The sequence below is a fragment of the Syngnathoides biaculeatus genome, chromosome 17 (assembly GCF_019802595.1).
Source record: "Syngnathoides biaculeatus isolate LvHL_M chromosome 17, ASM1980259v1, whole genome shotgun sequence".
NCBI lineage: Eukaryota > Metazoa > Chordata > Actinopteri > Syngnathiformes > Syngnathidae > Syngnathoides > Syngnathoides biaculeatus.
The window spans coordinates 1317403-1342389 of NC_084656.1; the positions used below are offsets into that span (position 1 = coordinate 1317403).

The 24987-nt window shown below is 39.8% G+C and overlaps 1 protein-coding gene across 8 annotated transcripts in view; it reads right to left on the reverse strand.

Annotated features, from left to right (window-relative positions):
* The window catches only part of slc12a2 (solute carrier family 12 member 2), a 149350-nt gene that overhangs the window by 74247 nt on the left and 50116 nt on the right, over positions 1-24987 (reverse strand). For all 8 annotated transcript variants that reach the window (XM_061847504.1, XM_061847499.1, XM_061847497.1 and 5 more), the window contains exons 4-12: positions 22830-22925; positions 20056-20195; positions 19196-19306; positions 17561-17669; positions 17122-17246; positions 5041-5125; positions 4781-4935; positions 4576-4683; positions 1910-2033 (exon numbers count right to left, since the gene is read on the reverse strand). In XM_061847504.1, coding sequence (XP_061703488.1) covers positions 1910-2033; positions 4576-4683; positions 4781-4935; positions 5041-5125; positions 17122-17246; positions 17561-17669; positions 19196-19306; positions 20056-20195; positions 22830-22925 — 1053 coding nt within the window. The remainder of the gene's footprint in view (positions 1-1909; positions 2034-4575; positions 4684-4780; positions 4936-5040; positions 5126-17121; positions 17247-17560; positions 17670-19195; positions 19307-20055; positions 20196-22829; positions 22926-24987) is intronic.

A 24987-nucleotide genomic window follows, 5' to 3' on the forward strand; every position in this document is an offset into this window, starting at 1 on the left:
TCTTTCATTTGTTTTATCATTTGGTTGTTATGCTATTCTGTTTGCTGTGGTGTGATAATTTTAGTTTCAATGTGACACCTTGAGTGTCTTTCTTCTACTTACAGATGTGAAATGCAATTGTTCCTCACAGCCTCCAGAGCACCATCATATGATATCGTACATACATGCTAAAACATCTGCTAGCATGCATGCTAACAGTGTAACCAGTGTGTTCAAGTGTACTTCATTAGACAACTCCATCTATTGTGCACATAAAGTATGCTGTCCATTTAGAAGAAAATTTAAGACTTTTTTTAGTGCATCTTATGGTCGTAAAATATGGTACACATCATTCATAGGTAAATTAATACTGCATCCATTATTCACAAATTTTCGTGATCTGTGGGGGTGTAAGGAATGTCTTCTTTATTTCCTTTAGGCTTGTCTCGTTAGGGGTCGCCACAGCGTGTCATCTTTTTCCATCTAAGCCTATCTCCTGCATCTTCTTCTCAAACACAAACTGCCCTAATGTCTTCCCTCACAACATCCATCAACCTTCTCTTTGGTCTTCCTCTGCTCTTTTGCCTGGCAGCTCCATCCTCAGCACCCACAAACAATACTCACTCACTCGCCTCTGAACACACCCAAACCATCGAAGTCTGCTCTCTCGAACCTTGTCTCCAAAACATTCAACTTTGGCTGTCCCTCTAATTAGCTAATTTCTAATCCTATCCAACCTGCTCACTCCGAGCGAGAACCTCAACATCTTCATTTCTGCCACCTCCAGCTCTGCTTCCTGTTGTCTCTTCAGTGCCACCATCTCTAACACGTACATCATGGCTGGCCTCACCACTGTTTTATAAACTTTTTCCTTCATCCTAGCAGAGACCGTTCTGTCACTGAACACACCTGATACCTTCTGCCATCTGTTTTAACCTGCTTGGACCCGTTTCTCACTTCCTTACCAGAGTCCCCATTGCTCTGGATTGTTGACTCCCAGTATTTGAAGTCGTCCACCCTTGTTATCTCTTCTCCCTGGAGCCTCACCCTTCCTCCTCCACTCCTCTTATTCACGCACATATATTCTGTTTTTCTTCAGCTAATATTTATTCCTCTCCTTTCCAGTGCATGCCTCCATCTTTCTAATTGTTCCTCCATCTGATCGCTGCTTTCACTGCATATCACAATATCATCTGTGAACATCATGGTCCAAGGGGATTCCAGTCTCCAGTCTAACCTCATCTGTCAGCCTATCCATTACCACAGCAAACAGGAATGGGCTCAGAGCTAATTCCTGATGCAGTCCCACCTCCACCTTAAATTCTTCTGTCACACCTAAGGCACACCTCACCACTGTTCTGCTGCCGTTGTAAATGTCCTGTACTATTCTGACATAGTTCTCTGCCACACTACTATGACAACGTCTCACCCTCTCTCTAAAAGAAGCCAGTCCATCCTTCAGAGAGTCATTACAATAAATGCTATTTTTCTAATAATTAGCATATTTTTATAATTAATAATTGGTGAGTTTGATTTATTTATATTTTAAATACATTTAAATATTTTTATGAAAACTGCTTACAAATGTTTTTGATAGATACTTTCTTCGACTTTGGGTTCCTCATTTTTGTTTTTGGTCAATAACTTTTATTTCAGTGCATCACTCCACAAAATACTGTGGCTTGCTTTATCACGTGGAACATATTCCTTCAGCAAATTACATTTTACCTGGGAAAATGAGGATCAAACCTACCAGAGATTTACAGGATTTCATAAAAAGACAGGAGAAAGACATGGATGTAAAAACTTTCCCAGAAAACCTCAAACTCAAATATTTATTCAAGGAAAATCCTATCAGCATAATATTTTTGCAGAACTGTAATTACTTTCTACTCTTTTACTACATAGTCAAGCAGTGTAGCTACCTTACCAATTAGGATGAAGGCAAGAGCGATCACAAAGGTCAGGATGTAGCCCCGTAGTGGCTCATTGTTTTTGCCATAACCTTTGGCAAACATTTCAAGTCCAGGGTAAATGTTGTCTTTACATAAGGCCTGTAAAAATCATCACATTAATATATATGTATATTCTTAAAATCGTACTCATTTAATCTTAATTTGGTTAATTGTTTCTGGACATACAGTACGTACATTATTGTTGTGTAGACAAAAATGTGACTAAGTAATGTGACAAGAATGATCACAAATTATAGTCATTCAAAATGGTGTGTCTGTTTGGAATGAGAAATATGTTTTTTTTTGTATCTGAAAGAAAAATCCACTTTGGTGAAGTCGACCACCTTCAAAGTAGGGGAAAACAGAAAATTATTTCTCAACATATCTCCTTGACCATATTTCATCTACTACTCATCTAACCTCTTTTTCGATTGCCTGACAAGTTTCAGTTCAAAATATCCAATAATAAACTGGTATGTGTCATGATTCCAAGGGGTTCTGCAAGTTGAAGTGTCAAGAATTAACCTGACATTTCAAATAGCGTAACTTGCCTTAAAGACTCAACTGAAAATAGGGTCAATGGAACATTAATGACAACAGCAGTGTGATCAGTGGAAAAGGAAATGTGGAAAAGGAAAACCCAATGCCAATGAAGTTGGAATGCTGGGTTAATCAAAACGGAATACAATGATTTGCAAATAATTTTCAAAATATATTTAATTTAATACAATACACCTCAAAGACTAGATATTACTGATACTACGTAATGTTTTTAGCACAATTACTTTGGAATTTTATGGCAGCAACACATTCCAAAAAGCGTTGGGACAGGGTCACGTTTACCACTGTGTTACATCACCTTTTCTTACAACAACATTCAATAAACATTTGTGAACTGCAGACAGTAATGGTTGAAGCTTTGTACGTGGAATTCTTCTTCTTGTTTGATGTAGAGCTTCAACTGTTCAACACTCCGTTGTAGTATTTTAACCCATACATTTTCGGGACATCACGATTTTCACGCATTATATCCTTCAATATATGAAAATATTTAAGTGTTTTAATTTGAAGCCATAATTTGGTATCAGGAGAGGATAACTCATCGGTCAAAGTTAGCACGGAGTTATTTCCCTTTCCTTCCTGACCCAACAAGCCTCAAGTTATCATATCACTTAACCATAAATGAAAAAGAAGTGTTATTTCCTTGATTGTGGTCTATTATGAGACTTTTATCTCAATAAGGCAAAAAATTTCTACCCTGCCCATGAATGAGTTAAGCTTCATGCGCCAGACTTTTACAATGGGAGACAAGTTTGGACCACAGCCAGGCCAGAATAGTATCTCATACTCTTTTACTACGAAGCCATGCTGTTGTAACATGTGTAAAATGTGGTTTGGGTTTGTCTTGGTGAAATAAACAAGGGTGTCCATGATAAAGACGTTGCTTGGATGACAGCATATGTTTCTCCATTAATGGTGCCTTCACGGATGTGTAAGTTACCCATGTTATTGGCACTAACACAGCAGCAAACCAACACAGATGCTAGCTTTTGAACTTTGCATCCATAACAGTCTGGAATGTTCTTTTCCTTGTTGGCCCGGAGAACATGACGTCCACCATTTCCAGAAACAATTTGAAATGTGGACTCGTTGGACCACAGAATACTTTTCCACTTCCCATCAGTCCATATCAAAGGAGCTCAGGCCCAGAGAAACTGGCGGTGTTTCCGGGTGTTGCTGATAAATGTCTTTTGCTTTACACAGTAGAGTTTTAAGTTGGATGTAGTGCTAAACTGAATTCACTGACCTTGGTTTTCTGAAGTGTTCCTGAGTCCAAGTGCTGATATAATTTACACATTGTCGGTTTTTGATACATTGGCGCCTGAGGGATCGAAGGGTATGGGCATTCGATGCTGGTTTTTGGCATTGTCGCTTACATGCAGTGATTACTCTCGATTCTCTGAACCTTTTGATATTATTGACAGTAGATGATGAAATCCCTAAATTCCTTGCAATTGTACGTTTCGGAACATTGTCCTAAAACTGTTTGACTATTTACTCACGCACTTGTTCACAAAGAGGTGAACCTTGCCCAATCTTGGGTTGGGAAAGAATGAACAAGTCAAGGGAGGTCCTTTTATGCCCAATTATGGCACCAACCTGATTCCAATTAGCCTGTTCACTTGTGGGATGTTTCAAATGTTGATGAGCATTTTTCAACTTTCGCAGTCTTTTTTTGCCACCTGTTCCAGCCTTTTTGGAACATGCTGCAGCCAAAAAATTCTGAGTTAATTGTTATTAGCCTAAAAACAATAGTTTATCAGTTTGAACATTAAATACCTCGTCTTTGTAGTGATTTCAATGAACATGATTTGCAAATCACTGTAGTCCATTTTAATTTGTTTAACGCAACGTCCAAACTTAATTGGATTTGTAGGATTTTCGAAGTGTTTGAAGTATTCATTTTTTTGTGCCCAAAAGGTCAGTATTTAATTCCTTGACATTGTGAGTAATGGTGGAGGAATTAGTGGGCTGCACAGAGGAAATGATTTACATTCATGGCTAAAGTGTTTTTCACGAAGCCATTCAAGGAACAGGTTGTATTTTGTGCAATACTTGGGAATTTTAGATGATTTCTTACCTGAAATACTTTGGGTGCACTGACTAAAGACGCTAATGCTGAGGAAAGAGTGGCAGAGAAGATTCCAGCTGTAATGATGGGCCCAAAACCCGAAACCATGCTCATAACCTGGACAGACAATCGCAAGATGTTACCTTTATGTACTTAATGAATAAAAGGTTTGGGGGTCTGACAAAACCAAAAGAGTAACTATTAAGACCTATACCTGGAAATTATTATGTAGGCCATAGGGACAGCCATCTTTTTCACTCTTACAAGCAGAGAAATCATAGCCAAATTTGCAGGAAGCATCGGTGCAATTCATCATTAATTGAGTACTGATTGTGTCATTTCCACTGGCATCTCTCACAATACAGGAACCTGGAGTAGGATGTATTAAAGTATTAGTTGAAGGGCACTCGTTGAAAGAAAAAGTAAACAATCTTGTAGCCCCTTGCTGTAAGCGATGTACAGATAACCAAGTACCTGTGGAGACAGCTACTCCTAGATAAACTATTCCAGTGATCAATATGGCCAGAAGTGTTCCTCTGGGAATGGCCAGCTGTGGGTCCTGGACCAAGTAAAGAAAAAGAGATGTTCAAAAATACCAATCACCGAGAAAAAACACAAACAGCACTGTGAAAAAGTACTTGCCCCTTCTATAAATTCTATAGATTTGTGCATAGTATCCCCATTTAAATTTTCAAGATCATGAAACAAATGTAAATATCAGACAAAATAAACCAAGTAAACATAAAATGCTGTTTTTAAATGGTGTTTGCATTTGTTCAAGAAAAAAAAAAAAAACATTCAAAAGTGCCTGGCTGTGTGTGGAAAATGTAATACCAATACCAAAAACGTGGTTTGGCCACTATGCAGCAACTACAGACAAGTGTTTTTGAAAACATGGTTTCACATCTCTGTGGAAATGTTTTGGACCACTCTTCCTTGCAGAGTTGTTTTACGGTCATTTTAAGGTGATGCCAGAGCATTTCAAACTAACTCAAATCCATACTTTGACTCGACCACTTTAAAATATTGATTTTTAAACCCATTCAGAATTTGACAGCCATGTTTTGGATTTAAGTGCGTTTCATCTTGAAGTCACAAACTCATTGCTCAATATTCTCTTAAGGATTTACATGATCGGAATTCTTGGGGCTGATTAAAGATCAGCGAGTTTAAAAAAAAAAAAAACAAGGATAAGTACGATCACAAGATGGAGCTGCTTCTTCTTTTCCTTTGGCTTGTCCTCTAACTGTTCGCCACAGCACGTCATCCTTTTCCCTATCTCATGCATACTCCTCTCTAACACCAATAGCCCTTGTGTGCTCCCACACAACATCCATTAACCTTCTCTTTGGCCTTCCATTCGGTCATTTGCCAGGGGGCTCCATCCTCATCACCCTTCTAAAAATATACACTGTCTCTCCTCTGGAAGTGTCCACACCATCGAGCCATCTCTCTTACTTTGTCTCCTAAACATCTAATTTCGGCTGTCCCTCTAATTAGCTCATTTATAATCCTATCCAACCTGCTCACTCCAAAATAACCTCAACTTGATTTTTGCCATCTCCAGCTCTATTTCCTGTTTTGTCTGTACATCATGGGGGACCTCACCACTGTCTTGTAAACGTTGCCCCCTCTATCCTAGCAGAGACTCTTCTGTCACATAACATACCCGACACATTACAGCAGCTGTTCCAATTTGGTTGGACCAGTTTATTTGCTTATTTACCACACTCACTATAGTTCTGGATGGTTGACCCCACATATTTGAAGTCCTCCACCAATATCTCTTCTCTCAGAAGCCCCCTCTTCACCTTCCGTCACTCTCATTCATGCACATATATTTTCTGTCTTTAGCTAATCTTCAGTCCTCTTCTTTACAATTCATGCATCCACATTTCTTACTGTTCCTCTCCCCGATTTCATTGCGGATCACAATGTCCTCCGCAACCATTAAGGTCCAAGGGGATTTCGGTCTAACCTCATCAGTCACGCTATCCATTACCACTGCAAAAAGGAAGTGGCTCAGTTCTGATCCCTGGTGCAGTCCCATCTACACCTTAAATTCTTCTGTCACACCTGCGGCACACCATAAGCTTTTTCTAGCTTCACAAAGACACATTGCACCTCCTTCTGACCTTCTCTGTACTTTTCCATTCGCATCCTCGAGGCAAATGATGCATCTGTGTTACTCTTTCTAGGCAACCATATTGTTGCTTGCAAATATTTCTGTCCTGAGTCTAACCTCCTACTCTCTCAATTTCATTGCATGGCTCATCGACTTTATTCCTCTGTAGTTCCCATAACTCTGCACATCACCTTTATTCTTAAGCCAAGCCTCCATTTCCCAGGCATCTTTTCACCTGCTAGAATTCTGTTGAACAAGTTAGTCAAAAACTCCACAGCCAACTATCCAAAATCCTTCCATACCTCCACAGGTGTCTGATCAGGACATTTCCAGTTTCCAGCCTTTCCCGTTTTCATCCTCTTTAGTGCCTTCTAATGTCCCCCTTTCTAAACATTGCCACCTCCTGGTCCACCATACTTGCCTCTTCTACTCTTCCTTCTCCCTCATTTCCTTCATTTATCAAGTTCTGAAAGTATTATTTCCATCTATCTAGCACAGTACTGGCACCAGTCAACATTTCCATCTCTATCCATCACCTTAACATGCCACATGTCGTTCCCATTTTTATCCCACTGTCTGTTTGTCACCTGTAGAGATGCATCTATCCATTATCGAAGCTGCTTATTCTCACAAAGGTCACGGGAGAGCTGGAGCCTATCCTAGCTAGCTTCAGGCGAAAGGCAGACTACATCCTGGACTGGCCGCAATTCAGTCACAGGGCAGATATGGACACCATCACTGAGCGGGAATCGATCCTACGCTACCCGCACCAAAGCCAGGTGTGTGTACCACTACACCATCAGTGACCCTGTCGAGATCCTTTTTTCCCTTTTTAGAGTCCAAACTGGTGTACTTGTCCTTATGCCTCTTGTTCACACTTCTCCACCTGTAGAGCTCATGCACCTATGTCATAAAATCACGAGACTCGTCATATTCCCGGTCAAACAAAGCATTGTTGCAAGTTAATTCTGTTGAGACGAAATGAAAATACGTCTTGTGGAACAATATCCAGGGTTTGTCTGATACCGTTAAACATTTAAAAGGTGATAATAAACTAAGGTACATGGAAAAATTAGAGACATTTGGCATAGAGGACCCATATTTAAAGCCGAAGTCTATGTTTTTGCTGATGAGAAAGTGGAATGTTAATTTGCTTCTGCTTGTCTTGGACAACTGGATATACACATGTATCTGGTGGGTATGTGATTGAGATTTACACGGAAAACTTTGAAACTGTATGAAAGTCTGGATGCATAAAAATACTTTGTTGCTGAGTCTGTTCTCAAATCAAGAATAAATCCCACATAGTGATGGATCCACTGAGATTTTTTTTCAATACAAATACCAATATTTAAATAAATGACCTCTGATTTTATACAAACTCTCATTCATTAACTATGATTGGGAAAAAAAAAAAAAAGAGGACTGTGAGTCGGCTCCTCAGTACACGGAAGCATATTGCTGCCTCACATAAACCTCCGTAAACCTTCTTTGCAACAGATTATTATTTTCTTATTTTAAATATGCATTGTGTTCAAATGAGTCAACTTGGCATTATAAATACTTCTTGGTAATTTGAGATTGAGAAGAATAATTCCTACCTGTAATGAAGTGATCGCTACACAGGCATATGTATTTTGTTGGGCACCATCCATCACGTTTAATTGCCGAAATCCATCGATCTTTCCTGGTCTTTTCAGATGGTATGCTATAGAATGATCTCTTTAAATATCTGTCTCATCTGTTGTGACAACCAACAGCACAACAGGTCTCAGACATTGTAAATATTCTCCTCCGGTTCAATGTCTCACACAATGTTGAGCAGCTCTGTTTGACCGGCAATATCACGCTGTAAAAATTGTGACGTCACGTGCACGAGCTCTATATCTTTGCCCAACATCACATCTCAATGAGTTCCTTTTTCCTCTCCCTGGTCTTCTGTGTCCCACATTTTTTTTCTACTAACAACTTTTCTTGGATGACTTCCTGTATTTTGAGGTTCCACCTCCAAGTCTCCTTCTCTTGTTTCCTACCAGAAGATACACAAAATACTCTACTACCAGTCGCTCTGATCACATCGGCTGTAGTAGTCCAGTCTTCCTGGAGCTCCTCCTGTCCACGTAAAGGCTGTCTCACCTCTTCCCGATAAGGCGCACAACAGCTTTTTTCAGCTTCCACCTCATGGTTCTCTGCTCTACCTTTGTCTTCTTAAGCTTCCTCCCCACCACCTGAGTCATCCTATACACAACCATCCTTGTGCTGTCTCGCAACACTCTCCTCTACCAGGACTTTATTGTCAAAACCTTCAGATTCCATTCCATTGTTCTGCTGCCATCATACATGTCCTGTACTATTTTAACATACTTCTCTGCCACACCAGACTTACGCATGCAGTACCACAGTTCCTCTCTTGGTACAAATCCTTTAACTCATATTCCAATGAAAACATTACAAAAACAAGATTGTTCAAACAGATGGATGTTTTTTTCCTGCAAATATTCAACCATTTTTATTTTGATGCCTGGAAAACTTTGCAAAAGAGGTGGGACAGTGGCAACAAAAGAGGCATCAAATTCAAAAAGAGAAAATATTTGCAAATAAATCAATAACATTCATCAGTTTGAACATTGGATATGTGACGGTGCATCCAACATCTGAGACACAAATTAACAGCAAAGCATTCTTTTTCTTTTCCTTTCGGCTTGTCCCGTTAGGGGTCGCCACAGGGTGTCATCCTTTTCCATCTTAGCCTATCTCCTGCATCTTCCTCTCTAACCTCAAATGCCCTCGTCTTCCCTCACGACATCCATAAACCTTCTCTTTGGTCTTCCTCTCGCTCTTTTGCCTGGCAGCTCCATCCTCATCACCCTTCCACCAATATACTCAATCTCTCGCCTCTGAACACGTCCAAACCATCGAAATCTGCTCTCTCAAATCTTATCTCCAAAACATCCAACTTTGGCTGTCCCTCTAATGAGGTCATTTCTAATCCTATCCAACCTGCTCACTCCGAGTGAGAACCTCAACATCTTCATTTCTGCTACCTCCAGTTCTGCTTCCTGTTGTTTCTTCAGTGCCACCGTCTCTAATCCGTACATCATGGCCGGCCTCACCACTGTTTTGTAAACTTTGCCCTTCGTCCTAGCAGAGACTCTTCTGTCACATAACACACCAGACACCTTCCGCCAGCTGTTCCAACCTGCTTGGGCCACTTTCTTCACTTCCTTACCACACTCACCATTGCTCGGGATTGTTGACCCTGAATATTTGAAGTCCTCCACTCTCGCTATCTCTTCTCCCTGTAGCCCTCACTCTTCCCCCTCCACCTCTCTCATTCACGCACATATATTCTGTTTTACTCCAGCTAATCTTCATTCCTCTCCTTTCCAGTGCATGTCTCCATCTTTCTAATCGTTCCTCTGCATGCTCCCTGCTTTCACTGCATATCACAATATCATCTGCGAACATTATGGTCCAAGGGGATTCCATTCTAACCTCATCTGTCAGCCTATCCATTACCACTGCAAACAGAAAGGGGCTCAGAGCTGATCCCTGATGCAGTCCCACCTCAACCTTAAATTCTTCTGTCACACCGAAGGCACACCTCACCATTGTTCTGCTGCCATCATACATGTCCTGTACTATTTTAACGTACTTCTCTGCCACGCCAGACTTACGCATGCAGTACCAAAGTTCCTCTCTTGGTACTCTGTCATAGGCTTTCTCTAGATCCACAAAGACACAATGGAGCTCCTTCTGACCTTCTCTGTACTTTTCCACTAGCATCCTCAAGGCAAATAATGCATCTGTGCTACTCTTTCTAGGCATGAAACCATACTGTTGCTCGCAGATACTTACTTCTGTCCTGAGTCTAGCCTCCAATACTTTCCCATAACTTCATTGTGTGGCTCATCAACTTCGTTCCTCTATAATTCCCACAGCTCTGAACATCACCTTTGTTCTTAAAAATGGGAACTAGAACACTTTTCCTCCATTCTTCAGGCATCTTTTCGCCCGCTAGTATTCTGTTGAATAAGTTGTTCAAAAACTCCACAGCCATCTCTCCAAATTGCTTCCATACCTCTACCGGTATGTCATCAGGACCAACTGCCTTTCTATTTTTCATCCTTTGTAGTGCCTTTCTGACTTCTCCCTTAGTAATCATTGCCACTTCCTGGTCCTTCACACTTGCCTCTTCAACTCTTCCTTCTCTTTCATTTTCTTCATTCATCAACTTCTCAAAGTATTCTTTCCATCTATTTAGCACACCACTGGCACCAGTCAACACATTTCCATCTCTATTTTTAATCACCCTTACCTGCTGCACATCCTTCCCATCTCTATCCCTCTGTCTGGCCAACCTGTAGAGATCCTTTTCTCCTTCTTTCGTGTCCAACCTGGTGTACATGTCTTCATATGTCTCTTGTTTAGCCTTTGCCACCTCTACCTTTGCCCTACGTTGCATCTCAATGTACTCCTTTCGCCTCTCCTCAGTCCTCTCAGTATCCCACTTCTTCTTCGCTAAACTCTTTCCTTGTATGACTCCTTGTATTTTGGGGTTCCACCACCAAGTCTCCTTCTCCCCTTTCCTACCAAAAAACACACCAAGTACTCTCCTGCCTGTCTCTCTGATTACCTTGGCTGTCGTTGTCCAGTCTTCCGGGAGCTTCTGCTGTCCATCGAGAGCCTGTCTTACCTCTTTCCGAAAGGCCGCACAACATTCTTCCTTTCTCAGCTTCCACCACATGGTTCTCTGCTCTATCTTTGTCTTCTTAATCTTCCTACCCACCACCAGAGTCATCCTACACACTACCATCCTATGCTGTCGAGCTACACTCTCCCCTACCACTACTTTACAGTCAGTAACCTCCTTCAGATTACATCGTCTGCACAAAATCTAATCCACCTGTGTGCTTCTACCTCCTCTCTTGTAGGTATGTTATATGTTCCTCCCTCTTCTGGAAATAAGTGTTCACTACAGCCACTACACCTTTTTGGCAAGTCCACCACCATCTGTCCCTCAAAGTTCCTTTCCTGGATGCCGTACTTACCCATTACTTCTTCATCGCCCCTGTTTCCTTTACCAATATGTCCATTACAATCTGCATCAATCACAACTCTCTCGCTGTCTGGGATGCTCAGAACTACTTCATCTAGTTCCTTCCAGAATTTCTCTTTCAACTCTAGGTCACATCCTACCAGTGGGGCATAGCCGATAACCACATTATACATAACACCCTCAATTTCAAATTTTAGTCTCATCACTCGATCTGATACTCTTTTCACCTCCAAGACATTCTTACCAGCTCTTCCTTTAAAATAACCCCTACTCCATTTCTCTTCCCATCTACTCTGTGGTAGAATAATTTAAACCCTGCTCCTGAACTTCTAGCCTTACTACCTTTCCACCTGCTCTCTTAGATGGACAGAATAACAACCTCCTAATCATCATGTCAACCAACTCCTGAGCTTTTCCTGTCATAGTCCCAACATTCAAAGTCCCAACACTCAGTTGTATGCTCTGTGCATTCCTCTTTTTCTTGTGACCATGGATCCGGTTTCCTCCTCTTCTTTGTCTTTGATGCATAAATGCATGAATTTGACAACAATTATTAATATCGTGTTTCCTTATCACTAAATAATATTTTTTTTTACAAGTAATTGCTTCTGAAGTCACACCTTGTGTCTGACCAAACATTAAGCCTGTGAGCGCTCCCTTTGACCACTGTGAGCAACATCAGACGCATGCACTGTGGTCAGATCTGTGTCATCCATTGAAACAACATGGCTCATTCAAAGATTCAGATTACAGCATTTACATTCCCATCAGAATATTTTTACGTACAATTTTGTGTTTTTTCAAACTTACAATGAAAATGTGCAAGTACATTGCTAACCAAACCAAGCCAACTATGAACTATAAATTTAAAAGGTCGCTTCCAACTTTGTTTTTTTTTTTTTTTAACCCACAATGATATCCCTGTCTTTTTTTCTTGGAGTAAAACTGAATTATTGCTTGCAGAATATCCTTAGCAATGCATGTTGAAAGCTGAATGATGCTCCCAAACAGTTTTCAGGTTAATGTTATGTTTCCTCCTTTATTTAAAATACAGAATTAGCTTTTTGTGTGCTTTCATCCTTGATTTTCATCTATGTATTTCTACTCGGGATAAATTTTACACGCATGATTTTTCATGTTCAACTTTGCAGATTTGCGAGTGTAATGGTGCGGGCCCGTCAAATCACAATGACTGCAAATGGCCCCATAAACTGCCTCGTATACAGCAAGCATTTTCATTCAACAATCAACAGACGCATATCAAATTTTCCACCTCGCTTTAGCAAAAGTTGGATCGGAAAATGAATGAATGTGGATTCTGGCACGGGTTACGGTCGAAATATTGCAGAAAAACTGAATTTTTTTTTTTAATCTATGCAATTTAAAAATACAGAAGTCCGCCTATAAACTGTGGTAGGTCACCCCAAGTTTCTGGTTCTTCTGGAAAAAAAATACTACAGCCATTTCCATTGTACCATCATCTGTCCGTCAATGTTCCTTTCTTGGATGGCGTACTTACCCATAACCTCTTCATCACCATGTTTCCTTCACCAACATGACCATTACAATCTGCACTAATTACAAATGTAGTTCCTTCCAGAATTTCTTTTTCACCTGTAGGTCACATTCTGACTATGGGGCATAGCTGCTAATTACATTATACAGAGTACCCTCCGTTTTAAGTTTCAGTCTCATCACTCAATCTGATACTCTTTTTTCTGCCAAGATAGTCTCAGCTAACTCTTCCTTTACAATAATTTAAACCCTGCCCCTATACTTCTGGCCTTACTGCATTTCCACCTGGTCTCCTGAACACACAACAGGCCTCAATGTAAGGCCCGCTGCTGGTAACCTGTTTGTGGGTTCCGTATAAATTTGTGATCGTAACCTGTAGGTTACGGAACAATGTTCTCTAAAATGTTCTCTAAAATACAATACAGTTGACTCCATTCTTTTTCTTCGATTCAATCAGGTATTTGTAATCGGACATTGAATTCTCACGCATGACCACAGCTAAAGCTGTAGTCATATGATTCCTATAGTGGTTCTTGCTTACTTTATCGAACATCTGTTGAATGGAGTTCTGTTTGCGAAAACCATGTAGTTGTGTGGGGCCAGTGCTTGCTGTCACAGTACAGTTGGAATCTTCATTTCTAGGTTTGTCACTTGATGAGGACCCTTGAAGACCAGTTTCAGGAGAGGGTTGTGAGGTTTTTCTTTGCCAAATCATGGATGGAACCTGACTGTACATGTCTTGTTACATTGCTCTTGTGAATATACTTGACATCATCTACATGGGCCAAAATTCCCTTCAGAACCTACAAATGAAAAGATAATTTCCTGTGTATTTTTAACAAATATGCACTCAATGAATTATGACATCCATTTTCATTGAACTGAAATTAGATCTCACAAATATCATTTGTTATGCAAATAATCCCTCATATGTCAATGTAATAAAAAGAAACAGAAAACCATCAAATAATTATCAAATTGATTGGAAATTTACAAAACTACTAAAATTACATCATTAAATCAATACACTTATACCTAGAAATATTCAGTGAACATACACCGGGCTTTCAGTCAGACAGCAATTATTATTGATTCTTGAAGAAATTATATCTACTTAAAATCAATGCAATTAAAAATGATATAACAACTAGCCCTTTTAATTTCATATTTTATTTGACAGTTGATAAAATTAAACATTTTAGCTGTCGCACTTATACTTTAAAACAAAAAACGAAACATGTCGATGTCATGCTCGGAATCAGATTAACATACCTGACCAGACAATCCTCTCATTTTGACTTCTTTTCGTATTTCTGTAACCTGATTGGAACATATTTTACACTGAAGTAGTTTTAATCGACCCCCTTCATTATCTGTCTCGTACACAAAATCTTCATGAAAGTCCCATGATTGAAACGTTTTAACAGTAACAGTTTCTCCGGGTACAACATTTTGAAACCGCGCCTTCTTACTGGGAGTTGCCATGTTTGTTTGACAATCGAGAAGTCTCGCGATATGGGCCGCACAGTATCGCGTAATCATGAAACAACACGACATTAACCTGTTAATAACCATTTGTGAGTCGTCTGGCCAAAACCAGCAGTAAATTTCTATGTACATCTATGAATTATTCTTACTCGTTTTCGTATGTCTACTGTCTACACAAATTTTCACTGCAAACGTTTTTTTTTTGCTGTTGTGTAACCAATGCGTAACCTACACGATCGTTCGTGGCTTACGTTGAGGCGTGACACAATATATCAACCTTTCTCCTAATAATCAGGTCAACCAGCTCCCAAGCTTTTTCGGACATTGTTTCAACATTCTAAGTCCCCACATTCAATTCTAGGCTGTGCACTTTCCTCTTCTCTTTCTACTGAGGAACCCGCTTTCCACCTCTCCCTCATCTTCGATCTACCGTAGCTGAATTTCCACCAGCACCCTGCGGGATAATGGTGGTGAGGTTTTACTTTTTAACATGAGCCAGAACCAATCCGGTATGGGATTCTTCAGATGAACGTTCATAATTGTTCGGCAAAGTTTTTAAGATGGATTAAAGCCGATTCTGATTCCCTTACTGATGGGACCCTCTGCATTTATTTGAGCTTGGCAGCGGCCTGTAGATTGCAGTGGCCTGTACCCCCATCGGGCTGCATCGATTACAAAATGGAGCAATGTACTCGTCTGTGTCTGTAAGGGAGTCTGTTGTCAGTGGTGAAGTGATCCGCATATATAAATATGGCTCTCACTATAGTAAATTGGCCCCGGTCGCTTGACTCACTTCTGAGATGTTTTCTTCCTCAAAAAGAGCTTCAGTCTCAAAAGGGGTGTCAGAAAATCCCAAAATCGCTCCCGTTTATCTGCCATTGCATTCGGCACAGCATGTTTTCAATGCCAGGGATCCAGTGTTGGGATCGCAAAAAAACGCTTACTTTCATAATCGGTTTTAACCCAACACCTGTAGCAAAAAAACAATTAACCGGTTTTAAAATTGGTACCACTGTGGTGTTTACATAATTCACCCGCGGGACCTCGAGTTGGGGTGCGGACTGTTTTTGTTGTTGCTCTTCCGGAGTGACGAGTCAACAGAGTTCCCGGCGTTATGAGAGTAGTGTTTTGATGTCTGCCAATAAAACAAGTTTTGTTCCTGTCTCCGACACTCCGCCTCCGACTCCTTTTCTCCGGCGCTACACCGTCGATCGTTAATTTAGTCCGCGGTAATGGGGTAGTTTGTATAGAATATTGACAAACAAGCTTGTTGAATATGGCTTTCAACAACGTAATCGTGTAAATTAAATTTTTGTTCTTTTTTTTGTAAAAATGTTTTAATGTTAACATTCTTGAAAAAAGTGTAAATGATATTGAAAAAACAGCGCAATGTGGAATACCGGAACCGGAAGAAATTATTGAAATTTTAACCGATTTCGAAAGTCCGATTACGGTTTCGTTTTAAAACATTCGAAAACCGGTTATAACCGATTAATTGTAACCGTTTGCGATCCCTAATCCAGTGTGATGCCTCCACATGACGTCACAGACAAATATGGCTGCCACTGTGAGAGGCATTGTGTCGAGTCAGACTTACGCAACTTTCCGCTTTTTTATAAAACGCTCCAAGATCACTTTTTCCGACTGGTGTTATCATCAAAGTGATAAATATTATTTGTACTTTTGATAACAATACCTATTTCAAAATATGATTTTTGGTGTCAGTGGGACTTTAAACTGCCCCTGACATCCCAATACACATTGTAAAATGGATATTGTTACGAAAATTACATATAACATTATTCACTTCAATGTTTATACGAAAAAATAAATATAAGCGGAGATCATTTCATTCATCCGCAAAATTGCGGAAGTCTCACTCGACATCGAAATAGTAGCCATATTGCCTGCGATGTGTTTTACAGCTGTCACACTTGGACAGTTGCCATTGAGAAGACGCTGTGCTACCTGTTATGGGAGACGAACAACAGATTCTTGGATTTGTCGGACATCACTTCTGAAACAGAAGCTCTTTTTGAAGAGAACATCTCACAATCGAATGAAGTGACCGGGGCAATATTCATGGTTCATATTCATGGCATGGGTCATGCCAGGTCCCCTTCCTGAAACTATCCTTACCATTCAACCAGGCTCGACATCACCCCTACAAATACACTGGCTAATGAGCCTTTGTGGTTTGCTCCAGCCATGTACTAGATCTAATCTGCTAATAATTTTTAAAAAATCTTACAAATAATATGTGTGAAGTTGTTTTGATACAAGTACAATAATAGCCATTTAATTATATAGTTAAAAATGTCATTATCCCTTATTTGCTGGGCTTTTTCTGTGAAAACTGTTGACTTACCGCAAGGTCTCCAGAAATGTTGGTCCCAGCTAGAATACCAGTAGCTGCAGGGAAAAAAATGGCAAACACAGAAAAGAATGTTTGTTTCCTGAAGTCGGGACCCATGTTCTCCCACATAATAGAACCTGAAAGAATGCAAAGATGCCAGTCACAAAAAGCAGAAATGAACAAACGTGATGATCATAATTGTACGTGTTCATTAAGACTCACAATCAACATCTCTGTCACAAAACAAAGAGTCAGCAGTGGAGGGGGGCAACAAGTCGACTTTTTAACGAATGACTTAAAAAAAAAAACACGTTTTGGACAATATACCCCTCATGTCATAGTTTAATGAAAAATTAAGCATCGAGATCTTAAACAAATTCCCTCTCACATCATCTGTCTATAGTTTATGTTCCATCATTGTCTGTAGTTTTATTTAAAGACAACGTCATACCATCGTATCCGAAGAAGCCCGCAGATTCCTTTGACTTAAGAGGAATAAAGGTTCCAATGAAGTAATTAATGATTGCTGTGACGAGTACAAAGAGCAAGAAGATCTGGGCCTAAAGGAAAAAAAACAATTAAATTTTTCTTCATAGTCATGAAAAAAAATGTATGTTAATTTTTAAAATGCATGTCTCCAGTAATTTACTAATGGACAATCAAAGCAAGTGGGCTGTTTTGTTTTTAAAGATGGTTCACCTTTAATTTCAATAAATTCTTCTGTTCAAAATTTTAGGTGTTGAGCCTCCCTATTTATGTCTCATGGTTGGTTTGTCAGAGAAAAGCGCTTTCTCCTCACATAACGTACCATTGCATTACCCCAAGGACAGCATTTTGGGAAGTAAACCCAGCAATGTTTTTTTTACGCAATGCTGTCGAGTGGAGTGCAATGAGCTCTACAATGGAAAGACTAAAGGCCTCTTAATACGCTCGCGGTCGCCTGCATTACATCACGTGACCTGTGCATTCCCTCATGCACAGTACCGCTGCGTAGCTTTCCAATCACACATCAATAAAAGTTGCTGTAGAGAAACCCACGGAGATATAGTCACATGGTGTGATGACGTACTCATTGTTCCTCCAGGCGCCAAAGACCACTTATGTCGCTGGCTTCTGGATTGATTTCTGGTCATTTATGCAATTTATCTGGTCGTTTATGTCCATCTGTTCAAGCAGACACTACTCCATGGTTGCCATTGTTGTTGCATTGTTCCTTGTTACAGAAAGGAAAGTAAAAATGGCTACCAGAAATGACCAAAATGTGCTGGGGAAATGCCCCCATGTGGCGTCCTAACCAATACCAGCCATAGAGAAACCTCTGACTTGAAAAAGAACTGCACTATATTTTCAAAACTGTGCACGTGGGCTGAGCTAGAGTATAAAGGCAAACTATGCACGGGAGCGCCGCAGTGACGTCAGCCTGGTTACTGCACACGTGAAAATAAAGAGGCCTTAAGCAGCCACTGTAAATTGGGCATCGCGACACATTAACGGACGGCTTTTCAAGGTCCAGAATCAGCTATTGATTTGCACCTCAAGAAGAAGGACTGTTCGTTTAAGAACAACAACCAAATTCTTTATCAGAAGGGGCTCAGGTTTTGAAAAAGAAAAGCAGCCATCTTTGTAAAAAGAAAAAAGAACAAAAAAACAGGTGGAGGTTTGAGGCATTATCTATCATCCACCTATAATAATGTGTTTCCATCTCACCCCCCAAAGATTACCTCCCTCAATGGGAAGGGTGGCTCCAGTGAGCTGTTTTGCCACAAGATGAATGAACAATTTGATAGGATTGTAGGAAAACCATTTTACTAACCACATCGGACTACAACACCCCTTTGTCGACCACTCGAAGGGGTCACAGGCACTGAGGCATAAACAAAGAGACCCCACACAATTTTGAATTAAAGAATCATTTTATATTAAGGGTGAAATGTTTTCAACAAACAGAAACAGTCCAGTTGTCTAAATTCAACCTTTGCTTATTACCATAATCAGAATGACTGAGCATCTTCACTGACATGTCTCCTGAGATTCTATATCATTAATGCAGGCGTTTGATATGCAAAAGACTGGAGAAGACTCATACCTTTGCTTCCCATTCCATTCCGGCTACAGATATGCCGAGAAGAAGTATTACTGTGATGGTGCCTATTATTCGGATATCATTGGTTGCATCCGTCATGATGGCATCCACACCCTGAAAGATGGGGAAAAAATAATCTCTTTTGTGTGCAGCCTTTTTTAATCAGCATTTTTCAATATTGAAACACATGGGTAGGTGTTGTACCTGTGTTGATACATTGGTCATTGGTTGACTGATTGCGAAAGTTGACACAACAATGGTCTGAGGACCTATTCTAAAAGTCAATCACGAAAAGGGATCCAAGCATAGGAAATCTGTGCTTTCTACTATCTATAAAACTGTTTAACCAGTAGAATGTTAGATTGAACCAGCTGATATTCATCTGCACTGACAAGGTGCTGAATTGCTGTATGAATATTTATATATTGTACGTGTTTGTCTTGGCCTTCAATGCCTGTTTGCACCTCCCTTTTTTCAAGCGTTCAATACTTTTTGCCCGTGTTATTTCACGTTATTAATTATGACTTAATTTCTGATTGTATTTGTTCTACTTTTTTGCCAACATCAGGTGAAAAATGAACGTCAATTGCACCTTTGGAAATAGAGACTGAGAAAAATGGTGATGTCTTGAATAGTTACTTGAGCCATTGTATGTTGTTGGGAGTAAAGGCTTGGAAAAAAAATATTAAAGCTGGGGAATAACAATACTTAATTTTTTCTTTTACATTGGCAGGTTTCTAATTTCTTTTTGTTGCTGGTTTCCCAATGGTGACACAGCTCCAGATATTTGGATATGGTTACCTCTCTTTATCTTTTCTTTAAAATAATCAACATTGAAAGATGTCAACAGTGAAGAGGCTTACAGCAAGAAGTTCCACGACGGTTTCAGCAAAGCCCACCACATACATGGCTACCGCCACTGCATTGGCAAAGGCAAAGATTAGACCAATAGACCCTCCAAACTCTGGTCCCAAACTTCTTGAAATCAAATAGTATGCTCCGCCTAAAAAGGTAAAGACATTTAAAAATCAGTAAGTTTCGGTCACAACTAATACTCGAGAAAAAATTAAGATCAGTTCCCTGTACGCATATGCAGTACAGCTACTGTACGTCCATATGCATTTGTACAATCTCAAGAGTTTTTTTGCCACTGTCACAACTTTATCGACTAAAATTTCTTCCATCACAATTGATTACAAATACCTGAAAGACAAGTCTGCGATTGAAGTGTAGACCTTCAGATTTAATTATAGGGGTTTCACCAGAAATGTTTCCCCATTAAGAAATGACAGAAATTTCATGTAGAATAACTCAATTTTCAGTGGCTTGGTAGTATTTTAACAAAGTAGAATACGGTGAAGAAAAATAGTATTTGAACACCCTACTATATTGCAACTTCTTCCACTTAGAAATCATGGAGGGGTCTGAAATTTTTATCGTAGGTGCATGTCAACTGTGAGAGAGATAATCTAAAAATAAAAATCCAGACATCACAATTTTCACAATTTTTAACGATTTATTTGTGTGATACAGCTGCAAATAAGTATTTGAACACCTGTCTATCAGCTAGAACTCTGACCCTAAAAGACCCGTGTCAAGGCCAGTCTTAAATTTGCCAATGACCATTTGGATGATACACAGGAGTCATGTGAGAAGGTTTTGTGGCCATATGAGGCGAAAATGGAACCCTTTGGTCATAATTCCACTAACAGTGTTTGGAGGAAGACGAATGATGAGTTACATCCCAAGAACGCCCTAATGTGAAGGATGGGAGAAAAACATGTGTTTTGTGCAAACATTTTGTGCATGTCCCATGTGGAGAAAAACATCCCCATCATCCTATGGGGATGTTTTTCTGCACATGGGACAGGACGACTGCACTGTATTAAGGAGAGGATGACCACGGCCATGTATTGTGAGATTTTGGGGAACAACCTCTTTCCCTCTGTCAGAGCATTGTAGATTGGTCGTGGCTGGGTCGTTCAACATGACAATGACCCGAAGCACACAGCCAGGAAAACCAAGGAGTGGCTCCAAAAGAAGCATAACAAGGATCTGGCATTTCTAGCCAGTCTCCAGACCTAAACCCAATAAAAAATCTTTGGAGGGTGCTGAAACTCCGTGTTTCTCAGTGACAGCCCAGAAACCTGTCTGATCTAGAGAGGATCTGTGTGGATGAGTGGGCCAAAATCCCCCCTGCAGTGTGTGCAAACCTGGTGAACAACTACAGGAAACGTTTGACCTCTGTAATTGCAAACAAAGGCTACTGTACCAAATATTAAAATTAGTTTTCTCAGGTCTTCAAATATTTATTTGCAGCTGTGTCACATAAATAAATCGTTAAAAGAATCATACATTGTGATTTCTGGATTTATCTTTTTAGATTATCTCTCTCACAATGGACATGCCCCTATGATGAAAATTTCCCCTCCATGATTTCTAAAGGGGAGAACTTGCAATATAGCAGGGTGTTCAAATTATTTTCTTCACTGTAAACACACCTCATGGTTTTTCACTTTTCTGGTTCTGGTCCCAATTCATTGTATTTAAAAAAAAAAAAGACATCTGTCGGGGAAAGATTTACCGAAGTTTAACGTCTGGTCGGAACGCGCGTACATTGGAGATGACTGTGTGTGTAAACAAGCACACCAGGAAAGCAGACAGGAGTGAGATTCATGTTAGTGGCATGTGCGATTCAATTTTTTTTTTTTTTTTTTTTTTTGTCTGTCTAAGCAAAAATGGAAAGAATGAAACCAAACACAATGCACTTTTAACAAATAACTATGACAGATCAAAAGAAGAGCATGGGGGTGACATTGGCATCAGAAAACAGTTGGCTGTTCACATATAGCTTACTCGCAACTAGGCATGCGTGTTTTCCTTCCTCACAGTAATTATTTATCATCGGGTACAAGATTTGATGCCTTTCATTGTTTTGGTTCTGCCGTAGCCTAGCCAATCTCCAGACCTAAACCCAATAGAAAATCTTTGGCTTTTCGTGTTTCTTAGCGACAGCCCAGAAACCGGTCTGATCTATAGTAGATCTGTGTGGAGGAGTAGGCCAAAATCCTTCCTGCAGTGTGTGCAAACATGGTGAACAACTACAGGAAACGTTTGACCTCTGTAATTGCAAACAAAGGCTACTGTACCAAATATTATCATTGGTTTTCTCAAGTGTTCAAATACTTATTTGCAGCTGTATCACACAAATAAATCATTTAAAAAAAATCATACATTGTGATTTCTGGATTTGTCTATTTAGATCATCTCTCTCACAGTGGACATACCCCTACAATGAAAATTTCAGACCCCTCCATGATTTCTAAGTGGAAGAACTTGCAGTGTGTTCAAATACTCATTTTCTTCACTATAAATATGAATACAGATATTAATGTGGTCTTCTGCAGAATGCTCTTAATATACTGTATGTAAAAGACAAGAATCAAAATATGTACCAGTTAATGTTTGTAGATCTGAGGTAGAAAGAAAAGAGTTTATGGGCAGTAGTACCAATGCTAATGAAAGTTGCTAGAAAAAGGCAGATGATTTGAAAAAAATTTACTGGCTTTTTAGTTTTGGGCCTTTCAAATAACTAAATTATACATGATTTGAGGGTATTTAAAAAGACAAGACATACCTCCGCGAACAAATCCATTTGTTGCAATTGCAGAGGTGGAGAGTCCAGTGATCGTTGTCACAACGGTGGCCATAGCAATAATCAAGCAAGATAGAGCTGCAAAAGACAAAAGTGTTATCTTTAGAAAGCTTCATAGAAACTCAAAAACCTATAAAGCTGTGTGAAAAAAAAAAAAACGTGGTGATAAAGGCAATGCACAGAAGTAATGCCTGCAACGTACCACTCAATAGTCTGCTATTCTACAGCATTTATTGACCTTATTTCACCTCAAGTAACAGATATTTTCTGTTGAACTTGTATATACTGTACAGTAATCCCTTGTTTATCATGGGTTTAATGTTTCACAAAACAGCAGCAATAGATACAATCCCCAAAGTAGCACTGAAATGATTTATTGTATACTATATAAATTTAAAGTTTCGTATATGCTATTTCAAGGCAGTACGTTATAATTCAGCAAGGTTCCTGAACAGAGTAGTACCTTTCCTGAAGAAATTAATTCATTTGGAAGTCGTTTCGTAATTTGATTTTTTTCCAAAGTAGAAGCACTTTTTAAATAGAAATAGCTTCTCTCTGAGCTTTTCACCCTCTCTCTCTCTCTCTCTCTCTCTCTCTCTCAATTTGACCGCTTGTATCCGGGATGTTGTTTTTTTTGGTAATGACCCAGAGCTCGTGACCATAGTTGAGGGGAGGAACTGAGATCGAACAGTAAATTGAAAGCTTGCCCTTTTGATTTAGCTTGTTCTTTCCCGAACTGGACCAGTTCAAAGTCTGCATCACTGCAGACACTGAACCAATCCACCTCTCGATCTTGGGCTTTATTCTTCCCTTACTCATGAACAAGACCCCAAGATACTTGACTCCTCCACTTGGGGCAGGATCTCATCCCCGACCTCAAGAGGGCACGCCATCCATTTCCAGCTGAGGAACAGCGTCTAAGATTTTGGAGTTGTTGTTTGGAGGCATTCCCTTGCATGCAGGCAAGGGAAATCTCAATCAATTTAGGTCTTTCATCATAGGAGTCTAACAGGTGTGCTTTGTCTGATCACTCACCTCGGACCTGTTTGTCATAGGTGCCCCTGACAACTTGGCTCTTAGGATCATTGGGCCATACAAACCCCTCCTTCATGTTAAGGTGATGGCTCTCAGGAGGGGGAAACTAATTACAAATACCGTAATTTCCCATATGTAATGCACAAGACTTTCAAAAATATTTTCAAAAAGTCAATAGAGCCCATTATATTTAGGTATAGTTTACAAATGGAAAATCCCACTCTGTAGTTGTATATAGGTAGATAAGAGTGGTTAAAAAAGGTATAATTTACATTTCAATATGATAACCAATGTCTCATGTTACACATTTATATGTATTACGGTAACGTGCGCCACCAACCTTAGCTTCCTGACCTGCTCGCAGGAGTTTGCCATTTCATGATCATTAGCATAGCATATTTTTTGCTACTGCACCAAACATCAGAAACGGCTGCCCGAGAGTTGGTGTTGACTTAAACTAAGACAAAAAATGTCGACAACAAGAGCTAGTTATGCAGCCGGTTTAAAAAAAAAAAAAAAGTCTCATCACTCTTGCCAAAGAAATCGGCAACCCCGAAGCAGCATGGCAATTCAAAACAACAAGAGCTCAAACTACATAGAAACGAGTGTAATGGGCACATAAAAAAATAAATACATTGGGAGGGCGCACACAAAATGCTAATTTTTTTTACTGTGCCCATTACGCTCATTTTTCCGTTAGTTTGAGCTCTCGTTGTTTTAATTGCGGCCTGAGGCTATACAAGAGCTGTTACAAATTGTAGCCCAATGGAGGCAAGAGGCTGCGCGATTAGCTCTGTGGAGCTTCGACTCAAAAAGCTGATAATAATGAGGAATAAAGGGAACCAAGACTCATAGGATTCAAAACATGTTTCATCACTAACGCAATGGATGGCACAGAGGATTACATGCCGTGGAGCAAGATGGGATAACTGGTCACGATGGAATCCAGGAGGCACCGGAACTGGACCAAGTCATCAATGATGAGTTCCCCAGTGATGCAACAAAGGTAGCTACCATGGATCTTTTTCAGATTGGAGATGAGTCAGATGATTCTTATGAAGTCTTGGGCAAAGATGTGTAATGTAGTAGATAAATTGAAATATGC